This window comes from Lutra lutra, chromosome 3 (genome assembly GCF_902655055.1).
Source record: "Lutra lutra chromosome 3, mLutLut1.2, whole genome shotgun sequence".
Classification (NCBI taxonomy): domain Eukaryota; kingdom Metazoa; phylum Chordata; class Mammalia; order Carnivora; family Mustelidae; genus Lutra; species Lutra lutra.
Window position 1 is genome coordinate 9,725,988 of NC_062280.1, and position 14,059 is coordinate 9,740,046.

Consider the following 14,059-nt stretch of genomic DNA (forward strand, 5'->3'; position numbering starts at 1 on the left):
TAGTGGTCGGGATCTAATTGAGCTGCTACAATGAGAGTATGTAGATGCTAATTTTGGTGAGGGAGCCCAGGAATACACAAATATCACCTTGATCTAGCCATCCATCTTAGTCAACCATGAGGTTCCCTAAGTAAGGTGAGAACCCAAATTATAGTAAGTAGAGATGGGATATATATATATGCCCAGGCATCTGGCTCCAGTCCCTATGCCCTTTGCTTTATCTAATACAACACTCTGGAGGCCGTGACCTGTGGACTTCAGCTTGGCATCAGTGCTTTCTGTACTGGAAGAGAGAAAACAACATTTTTATCAACTTTCCTTGAAGTGACTTCTGGGTCATTGGAATCTTAGGGGAAGTTTGATGGGATAGGACTGCTAGGTAAGGTTTTTCTCTCTGGAAACCAAGAGAAACTTTTCCTTGGTGTTTTCCTGATTTTGAGGACATGCTTTGCAGTTACATCTGTCACCTTGTCATGGAGGGAAGAGGCAGTAATTCCAGAAGAGCCAACTCGAACATCAAGGGCTCAATGAACCAACCTTGCAATTGGCAACTTTGCCTTCATGGTTATATGAGAGAATAGCGTTCCAAGTGCTTAGACCACTTTAGGTTTGGTCTTCAGTCGTTCACTTCCTTGCAGCCACCCCGTTGTCCTGTGGTCTGCGCTGGTTGCTCTCTGGGCTGTGATGCAGCTGTCATCCTAGGGCTCCCCTGTACTGATCCCAGGACTTCCCTTCACCTTGCTTTTGGAAGCTCCCTGTATCCTGAATCTTGGCCTCCTGTTTTTAAAATTTACTTTCAAAATGCTGAGGAAATCCTTTAGTGGTTTCCTGAGAAAAGGCAAGTGGGAGGTCAATTTTTAGAAACCCCGTGTCTGAATGTCATTGTTTTATATTCACACTTGAGTATAGAACTCTAAAGATAATATCCTCTCCCTCCTCATCCCAATTTGAAGATCTGACTTAATCGTACTCTGGCATCCAGTGCCATGCTTGAGAAGTCTTAGGCCACTGTTATCCCCAGTCCTTTGTATAGGATCCATTTTTTTGGTCTCTGGAAGCTCTTTTTTTTTTTTTTTTTTTTTAAGATTTTACTTATTTGACAGCGACATAGCGAGAAAGGGAACACAAGCAGAGGAGTGGAGAGGTAGAAGCAGGCTTTCCACAGAGCAAGGAGCTTGATGGGGGGCTCGATCCCAGGACCAAAGGCAGGCGCTTGACAACTGAGCTACCCAGGCGCCCCTCTCTGGAAGCTTTTAAAATTGACTCTTTATCCTGGGTAGTCTGAAATTACATGCTCATCTGCCCTGTTGCCTTGTCCTAATTAATTGTGCTGGGCCCCTTAATTGTGAGGAATTTGAATTATTTGTTAATTTCCTCCTCTCCATATTCTCTGGCATTCCTAAGTAATTAGATACTTGACTGTCCATGTTTTTATGCTGCTTTTTAAATTCCTCAATTCCATTCTCCAGCCCTTCTGTTAACTTTATACTGGCCATAGTTTTAATTTCCAAGAACGTTTTCTAATTGTTCCTTTTTGTTATGGCTTGGTTTATGGCAACAATATCTCATTTTTAAGTTATTAGATTTGTTTAAGTTTCTCCTAGATCCCTTCTGGGTTTTGCTATTCCACCTTCATGTATAGGCTTGTCTGGTGGTGGTATTATTTGAAAGGAAGGGACTAAAAAGCTTATTGGCAATAAGGTAGGGCATACTGACTAGTGGGTTTCACTGTGTAGTGTAGTGATTAGGTGAGCCAGGCTTTTCACTGGAGGGACTCTCAAATGGCAGAATCTGAAAAGTCTTTTCTGTTTTTCTCTTGTCCTAGAGAAATATGGGGGGGTGGGTAGAAATAATGCCTAGCCTAGCTGGCATTCTGTAAGGTTAGTGACAGAGGGGAAAATATAATTTCTTGATTAAATGATTTCTTTGGTTACAGCTTTCAAAGGGTTTTGTAATTGCCTAGATCCTGGCTTAGGGATTTATTCCAGGCTGGCTCTTTGGTCTAAGAGTGTAAGCTCTTCAAACCCAGGTTCAAATCTGATGTCTACCACTTAATTATCTGCGACTTTGTATAAGCTACTTAACCTTTCACAGCCTATTTACAGTAAGGGTGGTATAGGTTTAGTAAGGAGTCCCTAATCCAAGATTTAGAGTTAATTCTAGTATGTAGTGACTAGCACTGATTCTTTTCCTCTGCTCATCTCTTTAGGCTGGTCATGCTCTAATAATCTTTTGAAGTCCAGGAGTTTTTCATCTCTTACCTTTTCTTCTCATCACAGAGCTTGGCCTTTAAGATAATTAACTATATAAACTTTCTAAGGTTTGATACTAGTTTGTCTTTTGCTACTTCTGTAGCCAAAACTACATTCTAGGCATGTTTTGTTCACTTAAAATGCCTTTTATTTAGTCCCCTTTAATCTCTTGTCATTGTTTCTAATCCAAGCAAAGGACATAATTTTAGGTGCAGATTTCAAGTGACTTTGGGTTTTGATCTCTGATGGGACTTTTTTTCCTTCTAGTTCTGTCCAAGTTTTGTACACAAGAGCACTTGCCTCAATGCCTAGCTTATACCTGTCTCTAGGCAGCCGCCCCAAGGCCAAACTGAGGAGCAGACTAGGTCTTTCGGCATAGGCGAAAGCAACAACTTGTATATCATTTCACAAGATCTTATGCCTTCAATTTATAATGTAAGCTTAGAAAGCAGTTGTCTTGTGAATCATTCTGCCCCCAACATGCACACACCAGGTACAATTATTAAAATAAGCCATAATTCCATTCTGTTTCCATTTCTAATGAAGACCAAGTGCACTGAGCCAGAAATGTGGTTTAAATTCTTAATAGAAGTGAAGACACTGGGCTGAGCTTATCCTATAAGGATGCCTTTCCCCACTACTCATTATGCTTGAATGGCACAGCTCTCTCCTTTCCACTTAAGTACATGCCTACAATACAAACCCTGCCCTTATCACCTAACAGGAATCCATTTTTTTCCCTTGTAATCTCTATACACAATTGGGGGCTGAAACTCACAAACCCAAGATCGAGAGTTCTATGTTCTTCCAACTGAGCCAGCCAGGTGCCCCAGGAATCTATTTCTTATGCCGTGGCTTTGAAATATCTTTTTATCTCCACAAGAAATGACAGATTGCCCCTTTATGACGAGACCTCAACATAAAATACTGTCTCCACAGGAATGAGTTGTCACCTTTAAAATGTTATCTTTGTGGTAGTGTAACCGTCTTTAGCAAAGAAACAGCAGAACACTGCAGGTGGAACACTGTTTTACACGCTTGTACCAAACCCTACCCCTCCTCTACTGGCTTTCATTTCTCTGAACTTCTACATCATGGAAAGGCTAACACAATCAACTTTAAACAAATTTTTATTACACAAAGGTTGTCACATAATTGGATATTTCTCTACTTTGTACACAATTATTCTTACTCTCCACAGAAAGGCTGCTTCTTAACTTTTCATCTGGTGATGGCAAACACTAAAATCCTGATTTTAACAGAATAGTAGTAAAAATGCCTCAGTGATTTAAGTTGAAAGCAGTACATTGGTACATGGCTCTTGCACTCAGTTATCAGGAATGTACAAATGTCTTTTTATTCAAAAATACAAAATAAATTATCTGTAGGCATGGACAATGACAACAGTAAACCATTATATGTTGTCAACTGAAACCAATAACTGATGGTTATAGTGATTTTCTTAAACACCAGCCAGCCTTTTCTTCAGTCATTTCCTTCAACTGACTTCTCTGAAGTTATGGGTGAGGAGCACAGCGTGGGCTTCCTCTCACAGTTCATTAATAATGGTAAAGCACTATTCTAGGAATCAGAACATGCCGCCTCCCATACCCCCTCCCATTCCACCCATTCCGCCCATGGCTGGGTCCTTCTCTTCTTTAGGAATTTCGGTGACTACAACTTCTGCCGTAGTTAACAGAGAGGCCACTCCAGCAGCATCCAATAAAGCAGTTCTTACAACCTAAGAAAAAAGTTTGAGAAAATAATTTCCTTTTTTCTTAGTGAAAAATGAACGACTTGAACCAAGACTTCTTGAATTTTTAAGAAAATGGTCAACTATTTACCTTCGTTGGATCAATGATTCCTTTTTCCACCATATTCACAAAATCTCCAAGCATAGCATCATAACCAACTTCTGGGGAACTCTGCATAATTTTCTCAACTATCAACGATCCTTCCACACCTGCATTCTTAGCAATGGTCATTGCAGGAATTTTGAGTGTTCTCTTAATAATTTCTATACCTAAAGATAACAAATTTAGCAAATTTAGTTTCATTCTTTTGTAAAAATTACAACACAATTCTATTTGTGAGACTACTGAGAAAGGAAAACCCCAGCTGGGAAATTTCAAAGTTCAAATCATTCCCCTCGAAAGACGTGACTGGATCTTTCACATATTATCTGATCATCAGTGCTCTTCTGTCTTTGTCATTCAGGAAGCTGCTTTGTTATTTATTCTATTTAATGGGCAGCAGCAACATTCTACTAGACTGAAGTGAGGCTGCAAATCAACTCATTCGTAAGGCAATTTTACCAATTTTTTGATCTTCATTAGTTGGAGTTAATGAATCCAAGGCTGGAATGCACCGAAGCAGGGCACAACCCCCTCCCAGAACAATGCCTTCTTCAACGGCAGCTCGTGTAGCATTGAGTGCATCTGTAACTCTGTCTTTCTTTTCATTCACTTCAACATCACTTGTCCCACCAACCTAAAGATTAAAAGAATCCCAGTTAGTATGGGCTTCTCCCATTCAAGATGCTGACTGGCAAGTCACTAAACAGCACTGGGTTTATTTTTAAAAGGTATGTAATAAAGGTTGCCTATTTGTTTAAAAACGACTGCATGGGGCGCCTGGATAGCTCAGTGGGTTAAAGCCTCTGCCTTCGGCTCAGGTCATGATCCCAGGGTCCTGGAATTGAGCCCCGCATCAGGCTCTCTGCTCGGCAGGGAGCCTGCTTCCTCCTCTCTCTCTGCCTGCCTCTCTGTCTACTTGTGATCTCTATCTGTCAAATAAACAAATAAAATCTTAAACAAACAAACAAAAAAATGACTGCATGATTAAACAGCTAATAGGGTGAGTGCCATGTCCCACATCAGTCCAATACCAAAGTGATCATTAACAAAACACCTTTTCCACAACAACACTTCTAAGATTCAATCTGGTTTTAAGGAGGAAGAGTATATACTATCTCTATTTCCCAAAACATGTTGGTTACAAGGCACTATTAGGGAATATCACAGAAACAAGATCATTCTTGGGGTCAGAATCCAACAGGCTCATTTACAGCAATGAATCTTACCTTCAACACAGCTACGCCATCTGAGAGTTTCGCCAAACGTTCATTCAGCTTTTCCTTTTCATATTCACTAGTTGTAATATCTAACTGCTCAATGATTTCTTGAATACGTTTTTCAATTTGAGCCTTGTCACCTTTTCCTTTTAAGAGCATGGCATCATCTTTGGTCACAATGACCTCTCCAACTTTTCCTAAGTCGTGAGGCTGAACATCTTCGAGATTTAGAGTCAATCCTTCTTCCCCAAAAACCTACACAAAAACATTTAAAAATGAATCAGCTGCAGGTTAGTTTTTCATTATACCAGGTTTATCAACAATACATCATGCTAGTGTTCTGGTGAGAGGACCATCTTGTAATACTATATTTCTCTGAAATGTGAGATAAAGACAATTCCTAGTCCAGATAAGCCGTGATCAAGTTTTTCACTGTACTTCCCACCTCTCACTTAATCCTCAATATAATCAGCTTCATTTGAGAAAGAATAAACTCAAAGTTCTCCAAGGTCACTTTTGGTGGAACTGGGACTAGACCTTAGATCCTAAAATCTTCTAAGTCCTATATCTTTTCTACTGTTTTCTTAAAAACAGAGTGGTCAAATAACTCTATTCTTGGGCAAGACTCATGGCAAGTCAGAGAAGGCACCTTAGCACTCTTTAATCCAACCTTCACCTCGCAGATATCCAAGAGAAACACAAAGTAGATGGTTCAGACAGTAATATCTCACTGTGGAAAACAATAAACTCTACCTATAAATTTTAGGCCTGGAAGCATAAGACATTGAGTAAAGCAAGGTCACATATATTTTACTTACTGCACCACCAGTAGCAATAGCCATGTCTTTGAGCTGGTTCTTCCTATTGTCACCAAAACCTGGAGCTTTGACTGCCACAACCTGAAGACCAACTTTTAGCCTGTTAAAAACAGTTAATAATGAGGCTTAAATTTAATAAAAACGTTTGTCTAGCTCTTAGGTTTTAAATACTACGATTACTTAGAAAACCACATTAAAAAAAAAGATTTTATTCATTTATTGAGAGTGAGAGCGAGCATGAAGTTGGGGGGACACAGAGGGAGAGGGAAAAGCAGGCTCCCCGCTGAGCAGGGAGCCCAGTGCGGGGGTCAACCCCAGGACTATGATGTGAGCCGAAGGCAGACACATATATTGAGCCAGCCAGGCGCCCCTGGAAACCACGCTTTGCTTTCTAACAACTTTTGGTCACATAAAGACAAGAAAGAGCAACTTTCCATTCATCCGTATTTGCCAATATCCAATTACCTTCTTCACAAATTGTCGGTTACTTTCCCATTAAACAACCCAGGAACAAAAATGTTAATATAAACAAAAAACTTTTAAGTTAAACACAGTGATAACAATTTTATAGATTGTGAAAATCAAAACAGTTACTAATTACTAAATTTGGGGATCAAATGAGCATTTACCCCCGTCCTATGGGTTCTACATAGTATTAAATCAAGTTACTACTGGAATGACTATACTCTTCTGACTGAGCCAGGTAGGCACCCCAATAACACCCTAAAACTCTGTTTACAGCATTAACTACCTGTCTTAAAGTCAGAATTAATACATTACAGGGGCGCCTGGGTGGCTCAGTGGGTTAAGCCTCTGCCTTCTGCTCAGGTCATGATCCCAGGGCCGAGCCCCACATCGGGCTCTCTGCTCAGCAGGGAGCCTGCTTCCCCCCCAACCTCTGCCTGCCTCTCTGCCTACTTGTGACCTTTGTCAAATAAATAAATAAAATCTTAAAAAAAAAAATACATTACAGATTTTTAAATTAAATGAATAGACCTCAATTTATCTTAGGTTATGTGTCAACTCCTCTATTTTAACATTAATTAAAACTTTAAGAGATTATGTAACACTGACAATACACTTTGATCTAAAATTTGAAAAATACTTTACTTACTTCTTCCTATGCAAAATTACAATTGTGAAAATATTTTTCCAGAAAAAGTCATTTCTTCAAAACTGTAAACATTTATAATAAAAATATAGACATGACATATAAACTTAGACTATTTTATGAAAAACCTGCACAAAATACTAAGGACTTTCAAACAGACCCATTCAAAAAGAACGAACCATTATAATGGGATCTAGAGTTCATGAACCACACCTGTATTACACACAATGCTAGATACTAACACAAGTGGTTCAATGTGGGGGTACATAATGGAGATTTCAAACATCAAAACAAAAAAATTGCCTTTCACTTGGAAATGTAAACCAAATACCGTGGCTTATTACCTATTCAAAACGAGTGTACTCAGAGCTTCTCCATCAACATCTTCAGCAATTATGACCAAGGGTTTACGGTGAGCGTTGGCAATTTCAAGAGCAGGTACAATGGACTGGACACTAGAAATTTTCTTTTCACTCAACAGAACATAGGCATCCTGGAATTCACATTTCTGACCTGCAAAAACAAAGAACCTTTCAAACCAACTTAAAAAGCTAACAATATTCTGAAAACAGCTGTAATTTATTTAAATGAAAATCCTATAAACCACAGTTTCTATGTACATTTCAAGTGACTAATGAATTCATGTTTTTCCTTTCATTTCTTATTTACCGTAACTTTTGGAATACATATATATTTATTTTCTTAGAAGTATGACCTGGTAAATGCTTACAGTCTGACACACACAAGCTATATTTTTAAAATTTCGTTTACTGACTTACCTTTTGAGGTATTAATAAAGTATGGAGAAATGTAACCTCGATCAAACTTCATGCCTTCAATAATTTCTAATTCATCATTTAGTGTTTTTCCATCCTATAAAAAAATCAATTCGTTTTATGAATTTTGTTAAGGAAGCACAAAAAATTGTAATGATAAGCCAGATTAAGACACCCCACTGACGGGGCGCCTGGGTGGCTCAGTGGGTTAAAGCCTCTGCCTTCGGCTCAGGTCATGATCCCAGGGTCCTGGGATCGAGCCCCACATCGGGCTCTCTGCTCAGCAGGGAACCTGCTTCCTCCTCTCTCTCTGCCTGTCTCGCTGCCTACCTGTGATCTCTATCTGTCAAATAAATAAATAAAAATCTTTAAAAATAAAAATAATAATAATAATAATAAAGACACCCCACTGATCACAAGTGTTAAGTATGCAAATGCCGTAAGGCATCAACTCCAACAATTCTGCAAAAATTTCCAAAATGCGTATTTGAATTTTTACATCTAGAAGACAGTATCATTTAAGTTAGAACGAATTCATTTCCTGATAGCAAAGGCTAAAAATTCACACAGAACTCAATAACTACTCTAATGTACATAAATGCTAGCACTATGCATAAAGGACTCAAATATATGAAACATATAGTTTCAATTTTTGTATTTGAAAACTGTTTTGATGATCAATCTTTCCAAGCTATCATTAAAAACACTTGCCTTTACTGTGATGACACCCTTTCTTCCAACCTTTTTCATTGCATCGGAAATGATGTTGCCAATTTCTTTGTCTCCATTTGCAGAAATGGTAGCAACCTAAAACAATCAAGTTACTCTTCCAAGTTAAAAAGGTTAAGGCCAGCATCCTCAAGCAGCTCCCCTCCCTTTCCTACTAACTTCCAAAGTGATGGGGTGCAGCAGGGGGCAGGGAGGAGAGTATGGACAATGATGATATGGTCTAATATCTCTAACCAAGCATTGATTCTGTTTTCAATTATTTTTAAATTCATCACTTGGCTACACTGTTATTAAAAGGTATGAAATAAACATACAACTATTCTTTTTTTAAAAAGGGAGGCCTTCCTCCGCCCCCAAAAAGTGGCAAAATTCTAACATGACAAAAAATTATGCACCTTTTGACAATTGGCCAAAGAATATTTTCCTTAGAAACAAGTTTTACTCACAACCATGTGGAACTAAAGTGGTAGCCCACTAAGACTCTAGTAATGGTCACTGCATTATTTTCAAATGTTCTGTAGCAGTAAGAAATGCTTTCAAGGTTAGTGACTGGTTGGTATCATTATTCTGACACTGATATGTGATTATGAAATAATCACATTTATCATAAAATATGAAAAATCCTTACCTGAGCAATTTCTTCAGGGGTTGTCACGGGTTTAGACTGCTTCTTAAGTTCAGCAATTACGGCATCAACAGCTAACATCACACCTGATTCAAGAATAAATGCCATTATAATACTTACTCTCTAATGGTTCCGGGTCAAGTAAAAATTTCAATTCATGTTAAACGTTTTTATGTGTTAATAGCCTATACAATGCTTCTGTGCCAGCACTTTTCCTAATCTCAGGGAGTTGAATGGCATGCACCGAAACAGGAACCTTCATAGATCAATACAAACTCACAAGCCAAAATTATTTTGAAAACTGACCTAAGGAAAAAGAACAGTGTGTAATTACAAGAATCTCATCATTTAACTCATTCTGTGTAAACTATTCCCAATCCAATCATGTTGTATGTTTGCAACAGGGTCACCCAACACTTCTCTCAATTTAATGACACAGTTATACCCCTACAGGTTTTTTAATTACCTGAAATTTCCTCATTTAATCTGTCATTATAAGCAATATATTTGTTTCAGCAGTCAACAGCATCACAACATGGATTTAAGAGAACCCAATTTTGTTCAGCTGGGGTTAGTGCTGGCTTTCCCTTCTTTGAGAAATATAACTTCAAAAAAATCCAAAGAAAGGTGTATAGTAACAATCATTTTCTTGGAGAAGTAATCTTAATAACCTCAGTTAATACTTGTCCGTTATTTACAATCAAACTTGGAGAGAAGGGGAGAGCATGGCCGGGGGGGGGGGGGGCACATGGGAGAGGGAGAGCGAGAATTTTAAGCAGGCTCAATGCCCAGCACAGAGCCCGGTGGGGGGTTTGATCTCATGACCCTGAGATCAAGACTTGAGCTCAAATCAAAAGTCGGACACTTAACCACCCAGGTGGCATCTGAGCCACCCAGGCGCCTTGAAACTGCTTTTAATGTAACACATTCATTTGGACCTCCAACACGGAAATAAACAGAATGCTGACACATCAGTGTGCTGGGATGCCAATTTTGACAAAACTGTTACTAGCATGCCCTTTTACTCTCAAGTCTTCTTTTGGATAATAATATGCCCTAGAAATAAGTAGCAATTACACTTTCAAGATAGAAAAACCAAGTTTTAATACTCAGCTAGAAAACGGCAGTGACAGGACTTAAGTCAATGTCACTATGAAGCTCATGCTGAAAAGCAGATCTTTAAATTGTGGCCTAGTTCCCCAAAGCAAGCAATAAGAAACAGAATGAAGACCAGTAACGTACCATGTGCTCTTAAGAAGTAAAAACAAGCAAAAAACAAACAAAAAACCCTGCTTTTAAATATATAGTAAAAAAAACTGACATCCTGGTTGACTTAGTTTAGCCCTACTTTGTAAAATATCAAAACTGTATAATCTCTCTACGCTAATCCCCGAAAGTTTACTATTTTCAAGGTACACAGTACATGCTGTATCTTCCAATAAACTTTCCTTATGTGCTGCAGGAAGGGGGTTAGGGAGCTCATAACACAGGGGAGAGAAGGACAAGTAATGTCTTAGTCCTATTTTCCTCTTTAACACCTAGCATAGCACATACCACATAAGCCAAGAATCCAATCACTATTTGCTTAAGGAAAACTCAGATTTTATTTTTTGAGAGAGGAGAAACCAGAATCAACTTTTTAAGACACTTCAAAACACTGTGGTGACAATGAAGAGACTTTCCTACCTCTTCTGATTTCCACAGGATTAGCACCTTTGCTAATCTTCTCGAAGCCTTCCTTGGCAATAGAGCGTGCCAAGACAGTAGCAGTAGTGGTGCCGTCCCCAGCCTCTTCATTTGTGTTATTGGCGACATCTTGAACAAGTTTAGCGCCAATATTTTTGTATTTATCTTTTAAGTCAATTGACTTTGCTACGGTCACACCATCTTTTGTCACTTTGGGACTTCCCCAACTCTGTTCAATAATCACTGTTCTTCCCTATAATTAGAGAACAACAACAAAAAAGTGTAACAGAACACATACTTTAAGTGCTATTTAGCTGAAAACACAATGAGCAGTTTTGAATAATAGGATAATTACTTCAAAGTCCCAACACAAATTGTCACTTTTATCAGATCTGCAGCACCCATCTCAAAAGCAAATTTATCAGTATTCTTAGCTTACAGACAAAATGACCTCTTCTGTTGCCAAGTGCTTATTGCATGAGATTTTATGAAAGATAAAAATCCTAGAGACTAAGAGATGTCATCTCATTAAAAACAACACCAACACCCCCCTCCAACAAACCCACACAAGATACACCAAAACACCTTGGTAGGTTATAACGAAATTTGAAAATATTCTTCACATAATTTATTGTTAAGTTTTGTCCAGTGCCTGCTACCTTTGATAGTAATGAGAAAATTTACTTTTAAACTGGCTTTAAAATGTAGCTACTAAAATACTAACAGTAAGCGAAGTGTAAGTCACTCTTCCAGGGAGGGCTGCTTCCATGTTAAATCTCAGTTATGTTGCAAACAGCATGGCAGCTTCTGTATCTGAACCAAAGCTGCTACTTGTGAGGCATGCCATGTTTTTATATATATTTTATATATACAGTACATAGCAACACTTTGATATTGGAGCTGTCAATCTGAAATCAAGCATCACTTGTGCACCACCCTCACAGGCCTTCTCAAATTATTTGTTACCCCTCACCAACCTCTCCGTGTTCTATGAGACTTAAAATAGTAAATGTGCTTTGGAACAGAAAATTTTAAATGTGCTTTGGAACAGAATGGACAACAGAAAAATATTAAGTAAAACTAGCACCTACAAGCACATACTTGAAGTACGACTGGAGATAAATTACATACTTCCGTCAATGGTATGAACTACTGGGAAAAAAATCTAAAACTTGGAAGGTAGACTTCATCTCGCTTGCCTATTTGCCAATCCTCTTTCATCTGTGAGTTACTACTCAAGTTACATCACACATTATAGGAAACAAAGTTCCGCAATTTTAAAAAAACAGTTTAAGTTTTAAGACCACTGTATCTAAGTAAAAGAAAAAAAAGATTAAGCAGTAACTGGGAACTCTTATGGGTATATTGGGGTTTCTCAACAATGGATATGGAAGTACTTACCATTCAATAGCTTGGTGTGATTATCTGATACCATGAAAATATTATTCCTTAACTCAATACTATAAATTACAACAGAATAAAAAACATCAATACCTTTGGCCCCATTGTAACGGCTACAGCGTCGGCTAAAAGGTCTACACCTTGAAGCATTAAGGCTCGGGCATCTGCACCAAATTTTACATCTTTGGCATAGGCCCGAGTGAGATGAGGAGCCAGTGCTCTGGACACTGGCCTAATTTGGCGAAGGACTGCGGGTAATCGAAGCATTTCTGTGGAGGGGGAAACGATCAGATTAGCAGTGTATCAATACTAGCAGTACCTCTGTGTATTACAGCAAACATGGCATCTATACGCCACAACAGAACGAGAAACGTTAGATATAAGTTGGATTGACCTCTGCCAGTCACTGCTCCCGGGCCACGGAAACTAGGTTCAGAACACCAAGTACCTGCGTAAGTCCCCACGTGAGGCCGTCCCCGCGCCTAGCCTAGAGCACCAGCACAAAGCACACCATCGCATTGCCCAAGGCCACCTACCCCGGCCGCTACAAACGAGTTACTCTTTTACCGCTAAAATAGCCTTGAGAGCAAATCCACTCCAAATGTCCTCCTGAAAAACCAAGGCTGCAGGAAAGGGGTGGGCTACAAACTAGAGCGACCAAGGGAGAAAAAACATTCCTGACGGTGCAAATATCTGCTTAGCGAGATGTGTCTTCATGTATCCACTCAGGTTACTGTATCAGAGCAGCCCGCAGGGCCGCGATGCTGGGGGCTCCGGCCCGGCCCACTCCGCCCGGCCCCACGTGTCTTTCCTTTAGGACGCCCTCAGCAAGGTCAAGAGTGGAGAGCTGTCCGGGGGGCCAAAGGCGGCTGCGACCACCCTCCCCGGCGCCCTGCAGTCGTTCAGGACAGGGTTGCCACGGAAAGCCCACGGGAATACACTCTCCCGATTGCACCCGGAGTCCCGGGCAAGCCCTCCCTCCTGCGCCCTGCCCCGGCGAGGAATCCACGCCGCACGTGATGGGCACCGACATGGACCCGTGAGGCCTGGCCCAGCGCTCCGGGCCTGCGGCGCCTGAGAAAAGCCCTGGCTCTCGCCCTCCGACCCAATCAGGCGGGACCACAACGGGGGAGAGGGCCGGCTCGGGGGTCCGGGGCGCCCGGAGCGGCGGCGCGGGACGGCCGTGTACCTGCGGGGCAGCGGCGGAGCGTGCGCACGGTGAGGCAGGCCGTCGGAGACGAGTGAGGGACAGAGTGCACCGCGCGCACGGCAAAGAGCCCGTGTCCCCTCCCTCCGCCGCTTTCCCCCCGCCCCGCCGCACCGCGTGTGCGGGCGGCTCCCACCCCTTCCGTAGGCCGGGGCCCCGCAATCGGCACAGGCCACGCGCTAGCTCCGCCCCTGCCTACCCGAGCAGCGCCGGGCCCGCGGGCGCAGCCTGCTCCGGCCGGCTTAGGCTAGTTCCCGGGCTGCCCTCGGTTCCAGAACTTTCGGGGAAGCGCGGCGCGCTCAGTGGGTCAAGGTTCAAAGCGCGTCATTTCCGGGAGAGGGGCGAAGAGCTAGTACTTTCACCTAGGCAGGCGGCCTAGAA

The 14,059-nt window shown here is 40.9% G+C and overlaps 1 protein-coding gene across 2 annotated transcripts; it reads right to left on the bottom strand.

Moving 5' to 3' along the window:
- Positions 1-3,366: 3,366 nt before the first annotated feature.
- Positions 3,367-14,016, bottom strand: HSPD1 (heat shock protein family D (Hsp60) member 1). Of its 2 annotated transcripts, none has more exons than XM_047720665.1 (12): positions 13,878-14,016; positions 12,565-12,740; positions 11,071-11,323; positions 9,388-9,470; positions 8,742-8,837; positions 8,034-8,127; positions 7,599-7,767; positions 6,144-6,243; positions 5,335-5,580; positions 4,568-4,742; positions 4,097-4,275; positions 3,367-3,993 (listed from the first exon to the last, which is right to left on the bottom strand). In XM_047720665.1, the coding sequence occupies exons 2-12, from the start codon at positions 12,736-12,738 to the stop codon at positions 3,841-3,843; spliced, it is 1,722 nt and encodes a 573-aa protein (XP_047576621.1). In that variant the 5' UTR covers positions 12,739-12,740; positions 13,878-14,016; the 3' UTR covers positions 3,367-3,840. The 2 variants fall into 2 exon arrangements, with proteins under 2 accessions (XP_047576621.1, XP_047576620.1); XM_047720664.1 differs by lacking the exon at positions 13,878-14,016 and adding an exon at positions 13,661-13,792.
- Positions 14,017-14,059: the final 43 nt, after the last annotated feature.